Source organism: Rhyacophila brunnea, unplaced genomic scaffold (genome assembly GCF_057557595.1).
Source record: "Rhyacophila brunnea isolate RB1 unplaced genomic scaffold, BYU_Rbru_1.0 scaffold_13, whole genome shotgun sequence".
Lineage (NCBI taxonomy): Eukaryota > Metazoa > Arthropoda > Insecta > Trichoptera > Rhyacophilidae > Rhyacophila > Rhyacophila brunnea.
In genome coordinates, this window is record NW_028232785.1 from 16,723,006 (window position 1) to 16,745,180 (window position 22,175).

At 35.5% G+C, this 22,175-nt stretch overlaps 2 protein-coding genes across 2 annotated transcripts; one reads left to right on the forward strand and one right to left on the reverse strand.

Annotated features, from left to right (window-relative positions):
- Positions 1-1,868: 1,868 nt before the first annotated feature.
- Positions 1,869-7,655, reverse strand: LOC147076676 (uncharacterized). The gene is made up of 3 exons (XM_085941315.1): positions 7,512-7,655; positions 5,416-5,541; positions 1,869-4,637 (listed from the first exon to the last, which is right to left on the reverse strand). Exon 3 carries the CDS (start codon positions 4,575-4,577, stop codon positions 3,558-3,560), a length of 1,020 nt encoding a protein of 339 aa, XP_085797441.1. The 5' UTR covers positions 4,578-4,637; positions 5,416-5,541; positions 7,512-7,655; the 3' UTR covers positions 1,869-3,557.
- Positions 7,656-12,363: 4,708 nt separating this feature from the next.
- Positions 12,364-19,070, forward strand: LOC147076677 (uncharacterized). The gene is made up of 3 exons (XM_085941316.1): positions 12,364-12,570; positions 14,436-14,588; positions 17,636-19,070. The coding sequence occupies exons 1-3, from the start codon at positions 12,421-12,423 to the stop codon at positions 19,010-19,012; spliced, it is 1,680 nt and encodes a 559-aa protein (XP_085797442.1). The 5' UTR covers positions 12,364-12,420; the 3' UTR covers positions 19,013-19,070.
- Positions 19,071-22,175: the final 3,105 nt, after the last annotated feature.

Here is a 22,175-nt window from a genome sequence, read left to right on the forward strand (position 1 = left end):
TCTATGCATTACATTTGTAGGTGTATCCATGCAAGTGTATTATTTATCATGTAACTCATCTATCCAAATCAAACCATTCCCTGTGTGAATACGACAGACGCGTCAGTATGAGCACTCTATAGAACAGCGACAGGTCATCCATAGACAAAAACGGGAGGGGCGGAAAAAGTAGGACCAGTTGTTGTGAATGTATCGGCTTTCTACTTGAGTCGGCAATGATTACCTATCATTGTCAGTGAACTTACGATACGTTATGTCCAGTATAGTTAGTTACCTGAGGCGCCACCTTCCAATTCTTATCAGTGACAACAAAAAAATACGATACTTTATTAATGGAGAAGCACAAATAAAAAAAAACTGTAAACAAAATTTGTTTAAAACAATATAATTCATGAAAAACTACACTTTAATAGTTATAATTTACAAAAGAGTGTCATTAATAAGCATGACAAAAATGATTCTTAGTTTTTAATTATATACCCTGGACTAACGTGTAAAACTATCATCGAAATTAAAATTACATTAAATATAGGACAACACAAACAATACTGCTAGTTAGTTATCCACTACGTTCTTGAAAGTAGCGTTCCGCGAAGGTCAAAAGAAGACGTGTTAGGTACATCAGCTCAAAATAAGCTGGCTTTAATCTAAAGATTTTTAGCCACCGTTGATATTTTTACAAGTCTGCAATATTTGTTTAAGATTTGAGGATTCCATAATACCAGATTGTTTCAATATAGTTTAATGAGAGTTAAACATATTCTTCTATCTACTCCATTATGAAGTGTTAGTCTGCTACATGAAAACGACGTATAGGTACCGCGAATTCTGGTTCACTGTGTCCACGCACAACGCTCGCTTTTTTGCTCGCAAAAAAAACCGACAGAGTTCGGGATGCCTTCTGTGGTTCGCGAACCATACAAGTTCGGAACACGGGTACGTATCCACTACGAATGATCGCGGGGTGCAACTGGTTCGCGAACATAATGGATACATAGCTTTATATGACTATTATTATATAGGTATATGCTTGAGGGAATATTGCCCGAGTGCACAATTCTTAAATACCTATTGCAAAGGCATCTTGGTAACCATGCTGAGATGTGTGATAGTGTGCGACGTGAAAGATTTGATGAACTTGTCTAATTCTTGATAGATAACTGATTATCGATAAGGGGTGGTGATGAGATGATAATGGCAGTAGTGGGGAAGACGAATTTACATATTTACTGTCTTGATGCCGAGTACAGAGAGTTACAACGGTTGGAGTAAGATAACAGTACAGAGTTTCGCGGTGAACTAGGTGCTCAGACCGAGCCGCGATGCGGTGGTGATGATGTTCGGGACGAGCTCGGTAGTATGTGCTCGAGAGACGAATGTCTCGTTCCTCACTATTTATATAAAATGACATTTTTACATTACAATAGTCACTATTTATCATGTTAAATAAATAATCAAACCAGTCATTGTTGAACTAGGTTATGATTGAGAAACCAGCCAACAGCAGTGTCTTACGACTACGAGGTTTTTTGATGAGAAAGCATGAAATTGCTATGTCATTGCTTGTGACAAATACGTTGATGCTAGATGAAATAATGGATAGTTAAAAATGACTGGTTGAATTTACGTTGTCAAAATTGATGCTGACCAGGTATAAGGTTAACTATTGATTGCTACAGATACCTGAAATCCCGCGCAATTTTCAGCGTACCGATTAATATAAAAATTCTCCTAGATAATGATACCGAGCGCAACATACAATAATTAGCAGGTTACCTTACACTTACGATAATATCGTATCATATTATGATACCTTTGCACATGTGGTGTAGTTCTTATACATTTTTCCTCTTATTGTGTTTCCTTTCCGGTTTTATCATGTTATTGATTACATTGAAGAGTACGTTTTCTTTTGAGAGTATTTTCTTAGGCACACACTCCTTACTTATGGTTTTTTTTAATATTATTATTATTAAACTGGCGCTAGAGGCCGTTCAGGTCCATGGCCGACTGCACAACGTTTCTCCAGGCATCTCTGTCCAGCGCTCTTTCTTCCCAGTTGACTATCCCCAGCATTTCCGCATCCCTTTGAATGTTGTCCGCCTATCTCCGTCGAGGGCGGCCAAAAGGTCGAGTGCCAGCTGGTGTGCCTCTGTAAATCCTATAGATAGTTCTAGGTCTTTCAGATCGTACAACGTGGCTCGCCCATCTGAGCCTTCTTGACCTCTGAATATTAGTGATTCTAGGTTGGTATCGGTCGAAGAGCTTAGCGTTTGTGCGGATGCGCCACCAGTGGTTCTCATTGACGGGTCCAAGTATTCTCCGGAGGATTCTGTTTTCAAACACTTGGAGCGCCTTTTCTTGTTTTTCCGTTAAACCCCACGTTTCACATCCATACATGACGATCGGTTTGATGACAACGTTATACACCCGGAATTTCGTTTTGATGGACAGCATTTTGGACCTGAACAGACGACTCAGCGCGAAGTACGCTGCATTTCCACTTCTCAGTCGGTCAGCGAGCTCTAGGGACATTTCATTTTTAGAGGTAATGTTGGAGCCCAAGTACTTGAAGAGAGAGATTCTCTCGAACGAGGAGTTTCTTATTCCAATGTTTCCAGAAGGTTCAATGCCTCTTGTCATTTTCAAATACTTGGTCTTTCCCACATTTACTCGTAGGTTCAACCTTTTCGCTGTGTCTTCCAGAGGAGTGAAAATATCTCTGACTTTTTCTTCAGATTCTCCGAGCACCACCAAATCATCTGCGTAGCCCAATATTTTATGGGACCCATTCAGGGTAACTCCACCTTCTGCTTTCAGAGTTTCTCTAACAGCTTTCTCTAAAGCTAAGTTGAACAGCATTGGTGATAGGGAGTCACCTTGTTTTAGTCCTGCTGTCACCTTAAAAGATTCTGATATACTACCCTGCATATGAATTCTACTTCTGGATCCGTCCATGCATACTTTTATTATATTTATAAGTTTTGACGGTATTTCAAATTATTTCAATATATTCCAGAGAGCTTCTCTATCAATAGAGTCATATGCGGTTTTAAAATCTACAAAGAGACAGTGTACATCCTGGGCGTATTCCCATTTCTTTTCAAAGATTTGGCGCAGTGTAAAGATTTGATCGGTAGTACTGCGGTTTCGTCTAAAGCCGCATTGGTAGCCACCAAGAATGTTTTCGGCATATGGCAGAATTCTTTCGAGAATAATGTTCGACAGAACTTTGTATGCAGTAGGAAGAAGAGAGATGCCACGGTAGTTTGCACAGTTGAGTTTGTCCCCTTTCTTGAAAATAGGACAGACCAGTGATTCTTTCCATTCTTCAGGGATCTTTTCTTCCTCCCATATTTGTTGCAGTAGCTCAAGCATGGCACTAAGAAAGGTTTCTCCTCCATGCTTGAGAAGCTCCGATGGAATATTATCGTTTCCTGATAATTTTCTTAATATATATACTTAATATCATATGGTTTTTCACCGGTATAACTATTTTCTTTTACGCATTTTTAAAATGTCAAAATGCGAGAATTTTGATGAGAACACATAACATTTTATATTAGTAGGTGTGTTTTTTTATGCGTTTTGAGAGTACCTGACCGCGAGAATTTTTTTAAGCACACATCGCAAGTGTGTGGCTTTTCACCTGTGTGTAGCATTCTATGCGATTTGTAATGACTCAACTGTGAGAATGTTTTCAGGCAGACATCGCAAATATATGGTTTTTCACCTGTGTGTGTCTTGTTATGCGTTTTGAGATGACTGGACGACGAGCATTTATATGAGCAAACATTGCAATGAAACGGCTTTTCTCCAGAATGTGTCATTTTATGCATTGTCAGACTGTAGGATTGCGCGCATTTAAACGAGCACACATCGCAATGGAATGGTTTTTCACCAGTATGTGTCATTCTATGCTTTGTCAGACTACTGGATGATGCAGTTTTATATATGCAAACACCGCAATGAAATGGTTTCTCGCCGGTATGCGTCATTTTATGCTTTGTGAGATTACCGGATGACGAGCACTTATATGGGCAAACATCGCAACAAAATGATTTTTCACCAGTATGTGTCATTTTATGCTTTGTCAGAATACTGGAGGACGAGCACTTATATGTACAAACATCACAGTGAAATGGTTTTTCACCAGTATGTGTCATTGTATGTATTTTAAAACGACTGGATGACTCGCACTTATATGAGCAAACATCACAATGAAACCATTTATCACCGTCGGGTTGTTTCTTGTTGATATTCAAATCACCTTTATAAATCACTTCGTGTGTCTTAAAACTTTTAGACTTCAAACATATAATTTTGTGACTTTTTAATATGATTTCAGATTCCAATACTGCATAGCAATCAATGCATATAAAATTTCTTGGAAAATGTATTACTCTTGTCAGCTTAATTCGGACCACCTTTCGCAAATAGGGTTTCTGCAATTCGCGTTTGATGTTACGTTCATCTATGGTTATCTCTGAATTCTGGGTCATAATTTTGTACAGTTCTTTGGATGCGCATTCTAAGTATTTTTGGACATCTTCTTTGCAACTTGTATTCAAATTCATGATAGGCAGTGGACTCTCACACTTGAAGCGGGGCTCTGTGAACCATCGCTGAGCAGGATTCTACAAAGAAATTTTGATTACTTATTGCATTATTTACAGTAATATAAAAACAGCAAATACATATTGTATATTTATTTCATTCTTATAATATAATCTTTTTCTTCCATCCTGTGGCGTCCCAACATTGGGGCATAGGGCAAGCACAAGTTTGTTCCACTTCCCTCGGTCCATCGCCAACTATTGCGCTTCTCGCCATGTCAGACCTGCAGCACGTAGGTCGCTTTTGTAGTACCGCTGCAGGATGATGGAGGGAAGGCCATGGCGACGGAACCCTTGAGGCTGTGCCACAAAGGTTCGAAGTGTCGCACTCTTTGGCGGCATCCGAAATACGTGTCCCAGCCACGTAAAGCGTCTCTTCGTGATAATTTCAATCACCGAAGGCTGCCGTGTCTGCTCACAAACTCGGGTGTTTGTAACGCGGTCTTACCAATGTACCCCTAAGATTCGGCGGAGACATCGATTCTCACAGCTCAAAAGCCGAGACTCTTGGAGTTTAGTAAAATGCCATATCTCACAGCCATACAGGAGCACAGGTAACACGCACGCGCATAATATTATATTCAACATAAAGCCTGAAGATGTCGGAATGCAAACCCCGGATAGTTAAAAATGATTTGCATAGAATATATACTAAACATTTATATTTCGCGACCCACTAAATATACCAATCGACCTAATTTTGGGTCGCGATCCATATGTTAAGGAACGTTGGTTTAGATTAATAAATTGTATTCAGGATAAGATATATAATTTTTTTACCTAAGTTTGGGATTCATACCTGGGGACTTTCTTGAGATAAGGAGCATTCGCCAAAAGTATTTTCGCGTTTTACATGATATGTTGTAGTATCCTGTCCAATCTCTGTTTTAAAACCTTTTACACCAGTTTCATCCTTAACACTGTCCTGTGAAAAACAAGAATATTAATATTTTATTATTATCATATTTTTTTTACAAACCGTCATAAAGATTTTCAATTAGTAAAGGTGTTCTTCAAGGTGATACAATCTCACAGTGGCGAACACTTCAGACAAGGCGAATATTTTAATGCCTACATTATTATGAAATATATATAAATAATTTAAATAACCTAATTGAGACAACTAAGATAATATATTATTTATTTAATTACAGACAGATCTATCTATGTATTCACTTATAACGTGCATCTAACGCAACTATTGCGTTGCCCATTAGATATAATTAGCATGTTATTTAAATGTCGTAATTAATAAGTAAAGGTCCGCAATGAGTTTTAAATAGCACACCCACAGAGCAGATTATAAATATAATTCCAATAGGCTACACCTCAATATACTACATTTTGAAGAAGGGTTTTGAGTGTGTAAGTGTCCCACGAAAATCAACTATACATTATAGACGTGCAAAAGTGTGTGTTGAAACTTTGAAATACAACGATTTGGTTGAGCGTCAGTACATAAACCGAAAGCAGTTGTCAGAACGAAGGACAAGTTGAGAATGACGTATGCTTGACACGTGTTTAAATTATATCCCATATTTTTCCACACTCGAGATCGGTTGCCTGTTACTCCACACCCGTTAGGTATTTTAGTGATCATTAATTCTGTGTTCCCTGGTTCACTGTGTATTGATGTTAGAATCAAGGAAGAAAACCATCCAATGTCATCGCTGTGGCCTTGCTATCTGTGTATCTATGTCAGTACCAACCGCAGTAATCAACTATGGATATCATTAATTTATCCACTATATTGGAACTAGTAATTCGAATCATCCGGGGATGATAAAATTCATTGATATATGTGCATGTATTTCATAAAATCACCCTGTAACCTACAAACTTTTTACACAAAATTGATAGAATTAGAATGCTTTAATTTGATACCAAGTTCACTATAAGAATATTATAATTCTATTGGATTTAAGTTTTATGCTATTCCATTTGAGTCGTTTTTAGCGATCTGGGTTTCGCCTTTCGGCATCTTTAGGCACTAATATAATAAAAAAATAATACAATAAAGTAGGTAAAAAACTTATAACCCACCATTTTAAGTCAAGGATGAAGTATAAAAATAAAAAATATAACAAATTATGAATAGTTGAAGTGAGGGGTATAGAAGCAAATGCAACAATCTTTGAAAAATTGGCAAAATAAACTATGAATGCAGAAATATAGAGCTGCTTATTATGCACATGGTAAAATAATATTTGAGGCGCAAACCTTGCATTCTATCATACACAAATCACTTTAAAAATTCAAATTAGAACAAAGGCTGAATTCTTCTATATTCCATATTATTCCCATACAGAAAAGTCACGTGACAAAATGGCCGCTCGGTACAATTGGGGAGCAAACACTCAATAAGTGAGACACAAAACCAGTAATCTTATAAATTTTGGAGCAAATGTAGCAATATTGACTTTTACAATTGAAATATCTTAATAAGTGTAGTGAAATTACTGATACAGATTATCTGTTTAACCTTATTTCTACATTGGAAAAAATTAAAAAAAAAAAAGTTCTGCATTAAACTTATAACGTATAAAACGCTGTTTTGGTAAAATGGTACCTTTGCTTCTATACCCCTCAAGTTTTGTAAAAAACCGTACCAACGATATCATTAGATAACTAATCACTAATAATACATTCAATATGCGTATAAATCGTCATTACTGGCGAGCAATGGAACCGGGTGACGTATTAGGAATTTAATGCAGGTAATTAATAAGAAATGTCAACAATATAAGTACCACTAATAATAATTAACAAAGGTAATTAATAATCCACAATCGGTAAACTGAATCAATAAAAGAGAGAAATAGTTTTAAGGCATGTGTATAGCTGACATGGCAGGATAGGATGAAGAAGAAATATCACATATTCAATTGAACGGACCTGTTCTTGTTTGTATTGTGAATACGAACAACCTGGCTGAGGTTCTTCATCATAGGATGGGTGTATGGTGTCTTCAACAATCTCGCGTTTGATGTCAAATAGCTTAAGGTCATTCTCAGGTTTTATGTCAGTGAAGCCGGCTGCAGGGTACTGAAAGGACAGACATACTTTGGCAATGGTGCCGTAGATGACCTAACCTTACCAAACCTAAACTTAGTGTGTAATAATGATGTACATGTATTTTTCTTTTGTGATTTTACCGAGACTTTGACTGCGACTATCTGTCATATCACCTTTTCTCTTTTAGAAGGGGATCCGTCGATCAGTTCCTCACTCCTATTCTGTTAAATAACTTTACAATTTTGACTAGCTCTTCCGTCTTACCCGCCGCCAGGACACCTTTCAATTCGTCGACATTCTCATAGATATCCGCAATTCGCAGCTGTACTCTGTGAAGTTCATATTTAGGGCATTGTAGTGCTACATTTATAATGTCCTCTAAAACATGACATTCATCGCAGAGCTGCGATTCGCATATTGTTTACCTACGCATAGTGGATTCGTATAAAAAAAATCGTGGTAGTCAAATTGAATGATAATAGGCATTGCCGACTCAAGTAGAAAGCCGATACATTCATAACGACTGGTCCTACCTTTTCCGCCCTTCCCGTTGTTGTCTATGTATGACCTGTCATTGTTTGACATTGTTCTATAGAGTGCTCATACAGACGCGTATATCGTGTTCACACGTGGAATGGTTTGATTTAGATAGATGAGTTACATGGTATATAATACACTAGCATTAACTACTACAAATGTAATGCATAGATCAATGCTACATATTTTTTGGAAATCGATATTAGCACCGGTTTTTATGTGAAGGACTAGTCTGACTTTGACATGTGATGAATACCTAATAAAAATGTAAATAATATTATTTATAAATAACACTGATAGTCAATATATTTGATTGGAGATTTTTTTTATAATTCAATGTGAAACGAGAAAGGGCGAATCAAAATGTCAAGCAATCTGGGATCTGATTTTGACAGCTGAACAGTGGACCACTCGTTGCTTGTGCAAAAAGACATGCTCAGGCTTTATTAATCTAAAGATGGCACTATAAAGCCAGCGCTCTATTGGCGAGCCAAAAGTCTGAGGACAATAAATCGTCCAATTGGTCTATGCTCTGCTACTGATCAACGAACGAATAAAAAAAGTCTAGCTGTCAAAAGTCAAAAGTTGCGATTATCGCAATGTCTTCCGATAATCTTATACTTTTGTGTTATTTATATGTAGACTTGCATAACATAATAAAGCAGTGAAAACAACACAAGTTTTACCTTTTCTTTTATGATTTTTATAAATACAAATAAAAAAATAATTGGTAAAATCTCTTATTTTCTAATGTGTAAATTAACAAATTGATCAATGAAAATGCTTAAAACAAGTAAAGATTTTTTCGGTCCGAATGATCGCGTATTAATGTCAAATCGAATTTGCATAGTGATCGACGGACGAAGTCAAGCAACTTGGAGAGTAAAATATCAAACATGTTTGAAATCCAACGAGCCTGGTCTACGGATTAAAAATTCCGCAGATCTGGGGTGCTCCACGCGAAAAAAAAAGTCGGAAGACTGTAAATCGTATGTCTTGCGTGCCAACGGAGCGCCGGCATAAGAGGTTATGTTTTTAAAGACAGTTCTATATCCAAGTGCGTATGTACTTAAATAGTTTGTAAAGAATAGACAAATACATTATAATTATTATCGTTAGTATTCCACTATGCTAACAAAAATTGTCTATACAATTTTATTGAGTCATGGGGAAATTGGCTTTCATAAACTAACCTCAAAATTGTAACCGGAATCGTCGACATTCTCTTGCTTTACATAAGTGCGAGGGTCCGGACGATTTGGATGGCTAGCTTCTATATCAAGCCAAATTTTGGCTTTTGTATCAAATTGGTTTTCATCGTATTCTTGCTTTACATCCATGTTTGTTATTATGCTAGGAACAACGTGACATCTCTCTTCAATAAAGTAGCGAAGACTGACACAGTGTTGCCAAGTCAAAATTTTTAATTTCAGTAGAATATGTAAAAAAAATTCAGTAGATTCGACAAAATATCAGTAGATTTCTGTTTTAGGAAAAAAAATTCGCCGCGGGCCGCAGGTTCCCAGATTTTCATAGTCGGCTTGTTTTTTTTAGGAGATTCACCGCGGGCCGCAGGTTCCCAATTTTTCAAAGACGACTCGTTCTTTTCCTGGATGGTGGGAATTTTGTGGAATGAAGAAATATCAGTAGATTTCATAAAATATCAGTAGATGAAGAAGTGACCATAGACATTTATTTATTAGACAACCATTCCTGGTTATAATATTATTATCATTGCGATAAATAAAATATACATCTACCTAAACATTTTAAAGAATATAATATTGTATAACCTTACTTATGAATAAATTATTGCTTAGTTTAAATCTGCCCGATGCATTTTTATTCAATATTAAGCGTTGTCCAGTGGGAAAAGATTAGAAAGAAAAGAGAAGTTAAGATCCGACATAAATAATGCACATTAAACTAAAGACGGAGGCGATTCTCTTCTCGTGGAGCCAAAAATCCAATAAGGGAAAAATTAATGTTTGTGACATCCCCTGTTCATTCAGTAACACTGTGAAATATCTAGGGGTATACCTTCGCCATTATATTGAACTGGACACCTCACCTATTAGAAGCCAGGCGAAAAGCCTTTATAGCGATGGGAGTTCTTAGATCCATCTTCAACCGTAGAAGTTGTCTCTCAGAAGAAAACAAAAAGGCACTATATAGCATGGTTATTAAACCAACCATGCTGTATGCATCCCCAATTTGGACTGCTGACTTCACCAAATCCAATTTTTAAAGATCCTGCAAACAATAGAGAACAAACGTTTTCGAATCGTCTACGAACTCAAGCCTCACCATAGCATCAAACCCATCAATGCAAAACACGATGGAATGGACATTGCCGAAACCATAACTAAATACAAAGAGAACTTCTTGATTAGACTGGCAGAAGGGCCTCATAAAAAATCTACACTATTTGGCCAACAAAATACATTTTTTAAGTACAAGCGCAAGGAAGCTAGGCTCCGTCATAAGATGATGCCCCCTGACTCTCCAAATCCTGATGATCCACCCCCTCCTCACTCAATTACAGGCGAAAAGCGAAGGTAAATGTAAATTCAACAGCTCATTACTTAGATAGATTATAATGTGGGAAAGGGCATTAATATACTCACAAGACCTCACCCTAGAAATAATAGTCAGAAAACCGAGGTATGCCTCTCAGACCTCACAAGGTCTCAGTTAAAAGAAAAGGTAGGGAAAAAAATTGTTACTTGTACTTTATTAAAAAAAAAAAAAAACTAAGACTTTAAGTATAATGATTTGCAGATGGTGTTGGTGAGTTTTTAAAAATCAATTAAGCCCTGCAAAATCCAAGCCAGCGAGGATAGTATAATATTATTAAAAACTCTCAGGGTGGTATGAAAAAAATAATTCTGTAAATCTATAGGTGCCTACGCAAAAACCACTTTATGTTGCCGCATTTTGAATATATAGGAAGACTGTCAGCTGTTAGGTGGACGTAAATGAATAGCAGTTAGTAGTAAAACGCAACATGTGCACACTACTTGGACAGTTATACTTCCGGGACTTCTTATATACCTACTGATAACATAGTAATGAGTAGGTACCCAGTGTTTTAAACTATTTTTCATTCAATTCTTTTTCTTATCGTGCCATCCCCTTACGAAGATCGGATACAACACACACAGTTCGGTAAAGGTGTACTCGTACCAAAAACTGAGGTTTTTAAGCTAATGAATACAGCGTCGTCATCAATACTGCTGCGTATACTTACAATAAAAATACTGAACTTTTGAAACATAGAATTAAAACAGTGAATGGTGTCGAATGAACGTAATCGCGAAGACGCGTGGCTTTCAGATGGATTTATTGACACCTAGTAATCAGAATATTAGTAAAGTTGTGGTTTCAGTTGGCACATTGCCGACTCAAAAGAAAGCCGAAACATTCACGACTAGTCCTACCTTTTCCACCCCTCCCGTTGCCTATGGATGACCTGTCATTGTTCTATAGAGTGTTTATACTGACGCGTCTGTCGTATTCATTTTTTTGTTAGAGTAGGTACCTACCTATTCTTAGTTTCAGACTTCTTTCGGATTATTTGAACGTATCTTGGAGACCTTAGAGTTCATCTGATTTAGTGGTTATTACAAATCGATATTTCCAGCTATCTTGACACAGGGAATGGTTTGATTTCTATAATATGCGTTACATGATTAAAATACATTAGCATTAACACACCTTCTACAAATGTAATGCATAGATCAATGCTACCACATATTTGGAAATTGATATTACCACCGGTTTTTGTGTGATGGACTAGTCTGACTTTGACAACTACTGATGAATAACAGGAATGTATACTATTTATAAATAACACTGGTAGTCATATTATTTGCTTTGAGAATCTTTATAATTCAATTTGAAACGAGAAAGGGCGAATCAATATGGCAAGCAATCTTGGATCTGATTTTGACAGCTGAACAGTGGACCACTCGTTGCTTGTGCAAAAAGATATGCTCAGGCCTTATTAATCTAAAGTTGGCACTGGTTGGCACCATCCTCAGTACCTAATATAATAATCATAGATGTATTAAAAGTAATATTAATAATGTAAAGAGTCCGAATGTTTTAATTCAAGGCTTAGTTACCAATTATGGTAATATTTTGTAGACTGGCAGCTTTATATATTATTAATTTAGTTTATTTCTCTATGGTACCAGGCTTTTGTTTTGACACCCGTAGGCGTTGTACAGATGTCAACATAAAACGCGAAATGGACATCAAAATTGAACCAGGCGACGAGGGATCAGACCGAGAAAGACACCAGGATAGTCCCGTTTGGTTTGACATGCCGATTAAGTGTGCATACAGCCCCAATTTAGCTGCGAGTGAACATGTCGACAACGCGGACTTGACAGTTGAGGTCAGTTTAAGTTACATGACTTTTCCCAACAATTACATATCTAGTTTAATCCAAATTCTCTATTTGATGGGAAGGTCCTTAGTTTTCCAAACCAATTACAATAAAAACTGACGATATTGTTGTCAGAAGTTGTCAGATTAAACGTCTATAAGAAAGATACCTACAATTATATTTTCTAATTACCTATGTATTTTTAAAGTACCAACGTTATATTTCAATACGTAGGTACTTAGATACATATAGGTACGCAGTATTGTGTATAGTTTGATGGTAATTTAGTAACAGTTATGCCATGTGTGTACGCTGTCATTTGAACGGGTGACCTAATTTGACATTTCAGACCAAACAGGTAAGTATTTAATTCAACATTTAAAACATACAATTATTAATGCTACTTAGAGGTAGGTTATATATACCATAAAGAAATGGTTCGTAACCATGAAAAACTTCCTTATCTTAGTTAGGAAATTCTAATAACCTTTATTTTCAATAATTTTAAATATAAAACAGGAACTAACATGAACTATGTGCCAAATATTCAAAATAATGTTATATAGTTATGCAGAACTTTACTATGTGCCATTGGTATTGCATTAATCATATAATTAAGTCCCAACCATAGACTATAGATACATCGACTTTATGTTTAACACAAAAAATAGCAATTTTTAGCAACACGGTTATCGACGCTTAGTTATGCAATAAGCTAAGATTTGCCGGCTACATCGTAGCAAACCATTTCCTAGATCTGTAAATCTTTTATCTTACTCTAGCGCGTGTCGCATAGATTATAAGGGTACCGAATACTTTCTCACTCGCACTTATGCATCGTTTTTGTTTATGCAACAATATAATATACCTATGTCAGGCGTATATTCTATCTCAAAGATCGCTATGGCAATAACATGTGCCATACGTTTTGTTAAAATGGGCATCTAGTGCTAAACGTAAATTATATGAAAATGGTTGAATCCTTTCACAGAGGAATTCAGGTGGCACTTGGTAGGTAGTGTTTTAGGTAGGTAACTTGCCAATGACATACGCCGTGCTTTTCTCAAATTGCCATGAATACCTACTTAAAGTTCATCATCAGCCGGGGTCAGTCCACTGCTAGATAAAGGCCTCCCCTGGCTTCTTCCACTCTCTTGGTCCCTTGTTCTTTACTACCACGTAAATCCACCACACTCCACACCATTAATCTACACTCGAGAATAATTATAAGTCTCATCCAGAAGGCAACACAAATATAGACCTTTCTATACAAACCGCCCCACACCACAGTCGGTCTAAATCGAGCATATCACGAGGCCCAATATTTATTTGTGAACCAATGGCATTTTTTTACACCCGGGAATCTCAGGAGCAGATACCCAAAACTAAAGTCGCCACGCACTCAGGTGTGCTTTGACTGAGTTTACAGTGATCGACTTATAAAGAGTTATTGCTATAAAAAGACGTTAATTGTATAAAATTGTACATTATAAGAAACTACGACATCATCATGCTTTTTATTATATTGTGATTTTTTGATTAAACAATTATCCAACTGTCAATTAAATTGTACATTTACAGATAGTTCGCTGAAAATCTGATTCTCTCTCTATATATACCACGCCAATTCAGGTATCCAAACCAATATTGAATACGCGTTTCCTTTCCGTTTCCAACTTTAATGCATATAAATTCTAATTGATTTGAGTTTTGTTAAAACAAAAATCTGGTAACACAACCTTTAATCCATGGAGGCCCATATGATCTGAAGATCGATATTGGTGATGAATTACCTTATATTTTATATTGTATAGGCGTAATTGTGTATATAGATTCATTTATATTCATTTTCTCTTGAATATTTATATTTATAGAATACTTCAATGGACCTGAAACGTGTCAAGACTGAAGTTGAAATCGAATGGACCAACCCCAACGAGGATATCACACAAAGTACACTTCCCATACAATTTGAACCTGATGACGTGGGAGAGTGTTCCTATACGGATGATCTGCAAACGGACCAGGTTACTATACATTTTTTGAAGTTATACTTTAGTTGGCGCGTTTGGGAAATCAGATCAGAGTGTATTTTTGGCTTGTGACATGTAACACATAATTTATTTTTTCACACCGAAAAAAAACGTACCTACTCAATTGGATTCGAACCACCGATTGTTCAGTTATCAGCCGAACGCACTACCTTTACGCCACAGTATGATACTAAAATCGTGACGATTATACAGTATAATATTATAGTTTAGAATTGTTCCGTTGCCTAGGCAGCGAATTTATTATTGTCGGCCATTTGCAATTCCTTACGTAAACAAACGATTAAACCTCAGTTATTAATATAAGTTAAAGTGTATAGAAATAAACCAACGGCATTCCAATAAGCGGTCCTTTTTCTTGAGTGTGTAATTTAACAAGATAATTAAAAGCTAGTCAAAGAATCTGGTTTATGACAAGTTTTGTTTTTGTTTTGTTTCGCCAAATAAGTACAACTTCTAACGCGCGTACATAAGTACACACACTGATTTTTTATTTATTACACGAGCTCTATTGATAGTATTTTTAATTATCTGCTTAAAATTCAACCTTGAGCAGATATGGCGTTTCTTATTGTTCCAGTACTTTAGCGGAGCCGACTAAATATTCTCTATTCGACTACGTATTTTTACTCAGGTTGTCAGCCCATAGTTAAACCCCTGTCCCAGCCACTTTGCGATTGTAATAGTAATACGGTAGATTATATGTTACGTTATGTACAGAGAAAAGTGGCTGCGACGCGTGGTTTGCCATGGGCTAGCAGCATTAGGGCCATTTTACATGAGCAGATAAAATGCCGTGGTTCTTCCGTTATCGGCTGCGTCAAAATTTTACAAACTATACAAGACCGTCAGAATACATCCACTGGCTAATAACGTATGACGGAAGGCACACGGTATTAAAACGTGCTTGATTACGTGTAGTTTGGTGTACCGTTTTCCCGCTAGCGGTATTGATGCCTCTTGAGGAGTTCCGACTGCCGCCAGGTATCCGAACACCTCCTCCGCGACCGGTAAAATATAATGTAGACAAGCAAATTATAAAGATACTCTTAGTCCAGTGCGTAAGGTGCTGGTCTTTCATCCGAGGGCTCCGGATTCGAAGCCCGATGAGGCCACAATAAGTATCTTTCTCGCAGGTACTTCTTAATATCCACGATGTTTTTAAAATTCCGTCACCAGTTATGTTATAATTAACTTTATGTTATAACTGGTGATATGAAGTCACCCGACGATATGACGTAATTGTGACGTAAGCCAATACACACTCGAGGCAAGCCGCCCAACGCACACTGCTCACCATAGATATTATTATGCAGAAACACCAATTTGTGTATGGGGACAATGGATAACGCCAGTATTTTAGTAGCGTTATTTTCTCGAATGCTCCGGTAGTACGTCACAATGATGTCATATGACGTCATGTCGACCGGGCGACTTACACTCGCAAGTTCTAACATAAGACCCCTATGGCTATTTTATAACAAATCAAAGAAATGATCCTGTTTTTTTAAATTTAATTCATAATGTGCAGTTTTATCCAATCTTTTTGTGTGACACTAATCAATATGACATTACTAGAATTATAAATAAGTATTTTTTTATCGAATATTGGTAGGTATATTACTTAATGTCGCAGTAGGTATAAGAAGATAGTCCACCTAAAACTATAGCTGTAGCTTTTTATGGAGTGCTTAGTCCAGAGCCAAGTACTTTAAGGAAAATAGCTCACTCCGCTTTCCTGTAAAAAACGTTAATATATCTGTTTGAAGGCTTATATTTTTGAAAATACATAATTTTGAAAAACACTTCTGAGAAAATATATTATAAACAATAGAAAAAATCTTTTTGGAAAAAGTAAGATACTCGGCAGGAATCGAACCAGCATCTCCTGGGTTTACGCCCCAATCCGTGCATTGTTCATTATGCTATGAGGTGACATATTAATGACGACAAACTTTTACTATTGGCCTTTCTTTAATACCTGCTCATCAGCGTTCTTCCAAATCAAGCTACTATTGGCAATCGGTTGTTGTTTATTAAAAAGATTTTTTCTGTTGGCTATAATATATTTTCTCAGAAGTGTTTTTCAAAATTATGTATGTTCAATAATTAGAATGGTACATTCTGAAATCTTGTGAATTATTCCTTGAATAAAAGAAATAGTTAATTAAAGCTTATTTTTTTATTCTTTTATAGTGGTAAAAATTATTACAAAATACTTCGTACATTGTACTCGTATTATAATCGATTACAATACAATGCATACATAAATATCAGTAGCGAAGGGTGGAGGTAAGCTGTTAAGATCAGCCATAAATAATGCACATTAAACTTTGTTAGCCATACGTATTTGTTTTTATTGAACTAAGACTACAATTTACAGATGGTATTGGTAAGTTTTTAAAAATCAATTAAACCTTGCCTAAACCAAACCATAATAGTTTTGGTATATTTTGGGTGATTGGACAAATTTTTTGCACACCTTTTCATTCATACTTATTTGTTTTCGTTCGATTAAGAAAACATATTACACACATTGTTGGTTCATTTTTTTAAATTCATTAAGCACTGCCTAATCAAACTATAATTGATAAAAAAATTTATTCTATCTATAAAATATTCAAAGTTATGTATGATTTAATTGCATAATTTTAGATATTTTATAGATAGATGAAAATTCTTTGACTATTATTTATTTTGGCTTGGTTTTTGCAAGATTTAATTGAATTTTAAAAACTAACCAACACCATTCTGTTAATTGTAGTCTTATTTCAATTCAAACAAATACGTATGACTGACAAAGTTTAGTGCACACTATTTATGGCGGATCTTAACAGCCTACCTCCACCCTTCGCTACTGATAAATATACATACTATTTTGGTTCTTTCTGGCATCATAGTATATATAAGTTATGGCTATCTCCAACATTTCCCTTCATCCATGTCCTTCCGAAGCCACTCTCATCCAGTTCTGATTTGTATCTGTAATTATTTACATACTTTTGCATTATTTTTTTTTACAGAATTTAGTCTGCAACATTTGCTATGAAGTCTTCGATTGTACGAATGCACTAAATGACCATGCAGTCAGCGCTCACAATGATGAAGAGAATCCAGAAGAATCTCAATATTATGGAGAGACATTTGACGATGGTGGTCAAGATATAGAAGAAAAGGTAAAACACTTCGAATGTGAACTGTGCGCACGGGTGTTTGTGTCTGCTCGCAATCTAAGAACACATACAATGGCCCATTCCGGCGAAAAGCCATTCAAATGTGATGTGTGCCACTACAGATCTAATAATTCGTCTAATTTAAAAATTCACAAAATGACACACACAGGAGAACGACCTTTCAAATGTGACATATGTACATTTGAATGCAGAACAGCTGCAAAGTTAAGATTCCACAGGAAGAAACATCCGGGACAGAATAATATCGAAGCTCCTGTTGAGAAAAAAGAGAGACGTTATCAGTGCGACGTTTGTTCTCGAGTGCTTGCATCGGCCCGTAATCTAAAGGTACACAAAATGACACATACAGGAGAAAAGCAGTACGAATGCGATATGTGTACATACAAATCTGCAAACTCATCAAATCTCAGACTGCATAAGATGACACATACTGGAGAGAAACCTTACAATTGTGACATGTGCACTTATAAGTGTTCCTCTTCAGGTAAGCTCAAATCTCACAAACTAAATCACACAGGGTTAAAACCGCACCAGTGTGACATTTGCTTGCATAGATTCATGACTACCACGGGTCTGAGAACACATAAGCTGTCTCACACAGGCGAGAAACCATATGAATGCGATCTATGCTCTCATAGATGTGTACGCTTGTGTGATCTGAAAATTCACAAAATGAACCACACTGGCGAAAAACCTTTCGAGTGTAATGTTTGTTCTCATAAATGTTCAACGCTGGGACTCTTGAAAAAACATCAAATGAGACACACAGATGAAAAACCCTACGAGTGTGGAGTGTGTCCTTTCAGATGTAGAGCATCAGGCGATCTCAAAAAGCACACAAGGACCCATACTGGTGAAAAGCCTTTTAAATGTGACATCTGTCCTTTCGCTTCGAGGCTATCGGAGAAACTCAAAGCGCACAAAATGAAACATACAGGCGAAAAACCGTACAAGTGCCATCTTTGTTCATATGGTTGTGTTTTCCCGAAAGATTTGAAAGCTCACGTTATGACACATAGTGGTGAAAAACCGCATAAATGCGATTTATGTTCGTACAAATGCACGCAGCTCAGTAATCTCAAACGACACAAACAAAGTCATCTAAATAAACTGTTACGTATGAAAAAGAAGCTAAGTAAAGCCAACAAAAAAGCGGACGTTGATACAAATCCTCAACAGATACACATATCAAACAAAAATAAATAATTAATTGAGTTAGCATTTACTTGGTAGAATTTTAAAACATAAACAAAACAACATTTTAAAAGAAATGAAAATATAATTAATATTAAATTCTACAGGTTTTTTTTAAAAGGTTTGTCGATAGCTATTTCGGTTGTAACACCATTATCAAGACTATTCAGATAGGCCGTTTGACTTTGCTTAATTACTATACGCATAGATAGAGACAGAATACATTTTCTTATTCGTTCAAACAATATTATGACTTTGTATACTCATTATTAATTGTAATATTATTAATAATTTGAAAACCCTAAGTGGGTTTTAATGGATATCAAAATTTACAAAATTTATCGAAAGTACAGTGTTCGAGTGCTTTGGTTATATCTTGACATTATTAATCAATTCAAATGTTATTAGTATAATGCTGTTGATCGTGTGCTTCAATTATATTTAATAGTAATTTTCATAATTAAATTTTCATTAATTATGTGATTACTTTTGGATAATTCGCGATAATGGTGTTACAACCGAAATAGCTATCGACAAACCTTTTTAAAAAAACCTGTAGAATTTAATATTAATTATGTTTTCATTTCTTTTAAAAATAAATAAGGCAATAAATTAGTGAGAACTGCGTGTCTATCCTATACACAAGACTGCTATCGGCCGCTACCGGCACCGTAGTAGCACTTATTGTAACAATCACAATAAGTAAGTTGTAATTGTTACAATAAGTGCTATGTTTTAACAGCACCTCTCTTGGGCGTGCTATATTTTAGAGCGAGATACACATTTTTGACTGCTTAGACGGCTAACCTACTATAACAATTATAATAATATAAGCAGTCTTGTGTATTGATTGAGATTCTCACAATACCTAGGTGTTTTTACTATTCTATTGTGGTTGGGTTATCATCAGCGTGTATATTGTCTTCTTTAGTTAACGTTTTTATTTGACGAAATATACTCTAACAGAAATAATTTGTAGTCTAGATAAATGGGTGTTTTACGTATATTATATTAGAAATTTTGAGGTCAGTTCGATTTTCGAATTGAACGATTATACGTACGGATTGGTAAAAAGATCAATATTTTCTTTTTTTTTATTAACAGCCTCAAAATAAAATAGCATCTCGCGTTCTGGTTTAAAATCTATTACTTTGTTTACATACTTAATCTACTTACACATTTCTTGTTATTTTACAAAATATAATCAGTGTATTTTTTCAATCCCACACCCATAATGGTCGCGTGGCTTAAGCGTCGTAGTCCCAGGTTCGAATCCTGGGGCAAGTATTGATATTATTTTTCAATTTGTGTATGAGTCGAGTATGGACCTAATAAGTTGAGCAAGTGGCAGACATCCATTTCTCGTAAAAACAAAATCTGTTAATACAAACCTCTACTCTGTGAAGACCTATTAGATCCTATTAGGATCGGACATAGTTGAAAAAGTATTTCATTCGGTCGTCGATAAAAAATTTATGGTGAAGTGTTTTTCCATAGGTATTTATAGCTAAATTCTATCTTTGATACAGTAATATAAATGTGAGATAATTGAAATTTCAAATTTAAGTCAAATTTAATAATTATACACTATCATATATGATTATATTATCCTATAAATTTAAGTATTAAAGCTTTATTTTGTTAATATCTGTACATTAACTCATGTTTTTAATTAAATATAATATTATATAAATCTTAAATTATAGTGTGATATCATAATATAAGTGCGAAGTTTTCTACAAACGAATATGCAATGTGAAGCCCCTTGTTACTAACTTAATCAGTAGACCAGATGCCTTTTTTTGATTAATTTCATACATTTAAGCTCCATATCTTATTATTTTTTGTTTATTTAATTACGATATCCCAGGAGGCTAATCCCCGAATGAATCACTGCAAAACACGTCACCGAACCGCTTCAACTGAAGCACGTAAAATTTTTAGTTTTACAGGAAATATTGTGTGTATAGAGCTTAAAATGGAATGGATACGCGAAATATAAGTGCGAGTGAGAAAGCATTCAGCATGCTTATACCTCATGTCCATGTGTTATGCTCATGTCCATGAGTAAGATAGAAAGTAAACATGTCATGACGGAACTCTTGTCAATTTCATGGAAACTAAATAACATTTTTACCCATTTTGGCTTCATATGAATTCATATTTAATCAGTACTTACCGTTAACATTGCATTATTAAACCATTCATTGTTGAAGTACGTACCAATCTTTAAACAAGCTAGTTACGTCTCCAATACAACAATATTACAACACGGAGTTTCCGTTGTATTTTGCAAACAAACATGTGTGTTTCTGTATTACAAAATCATAATAAATATTTAAATGAGATTTTAAACACAAAATAATACTTTCAGCTGTAATAGTTATGTAAAAGATAGAAAAAATAGATTAACAGCCCTCTTCAATACTACGTATGAATTTCTGACGTTTAATAATATGTCAAACGGAGAGTTGCTAGCGCCTCTACCGCCAAAGCATGTGTACTTCAATTCCATACTGCAGTCGACACTACCGGTTGAGTTTTAATATACTTCGTTGAAGTAGACTTGCGCTTCCGTTGCGCAACCAGTCATAGTGCTTCATTCGGGATTTTGTATCCTGTATCGTAACATAGTTTGTCCATAATCAATGACATCCATATTTTCTACGTGTAAATTGAAAATGGTATCTGTATTAATTTAGAAGCGTCGATTTTAAAAGGAGAATAATATAGCATAATAATTATATTATCGTGATAACCCAAGTACAAAAGAATCGTCACTACATATTATACAATATATTATTATATGCGATATGATTTTTAAAATATACCTACAATAATTAATAGTATATAAAATTAACTAGATAATTAAATGTGTATCATATTATAAGAATTAGTTAAAAACTATAAGAAAGCAAATTACGTTTAAAAGTACTCATATATTATAATAAATCACGTTAAAGGATGAATGAATTATACAAAGTAGCAATTTGATACTCTATCAAAGACCAGTGACGTCCCGTGGGTGTAGGCAGATTGAGCGTAGCTTGGGGGCGGCAGTTACTCGAAGGGTGGCAAATCTAGGAGAATCATTAGGTATATATCGTCGGTGTTTTGTAAAAAGGGCGAATTAACCAAAATGCTATTTTACAGGAAGAGGATTTTTAACTTTTGA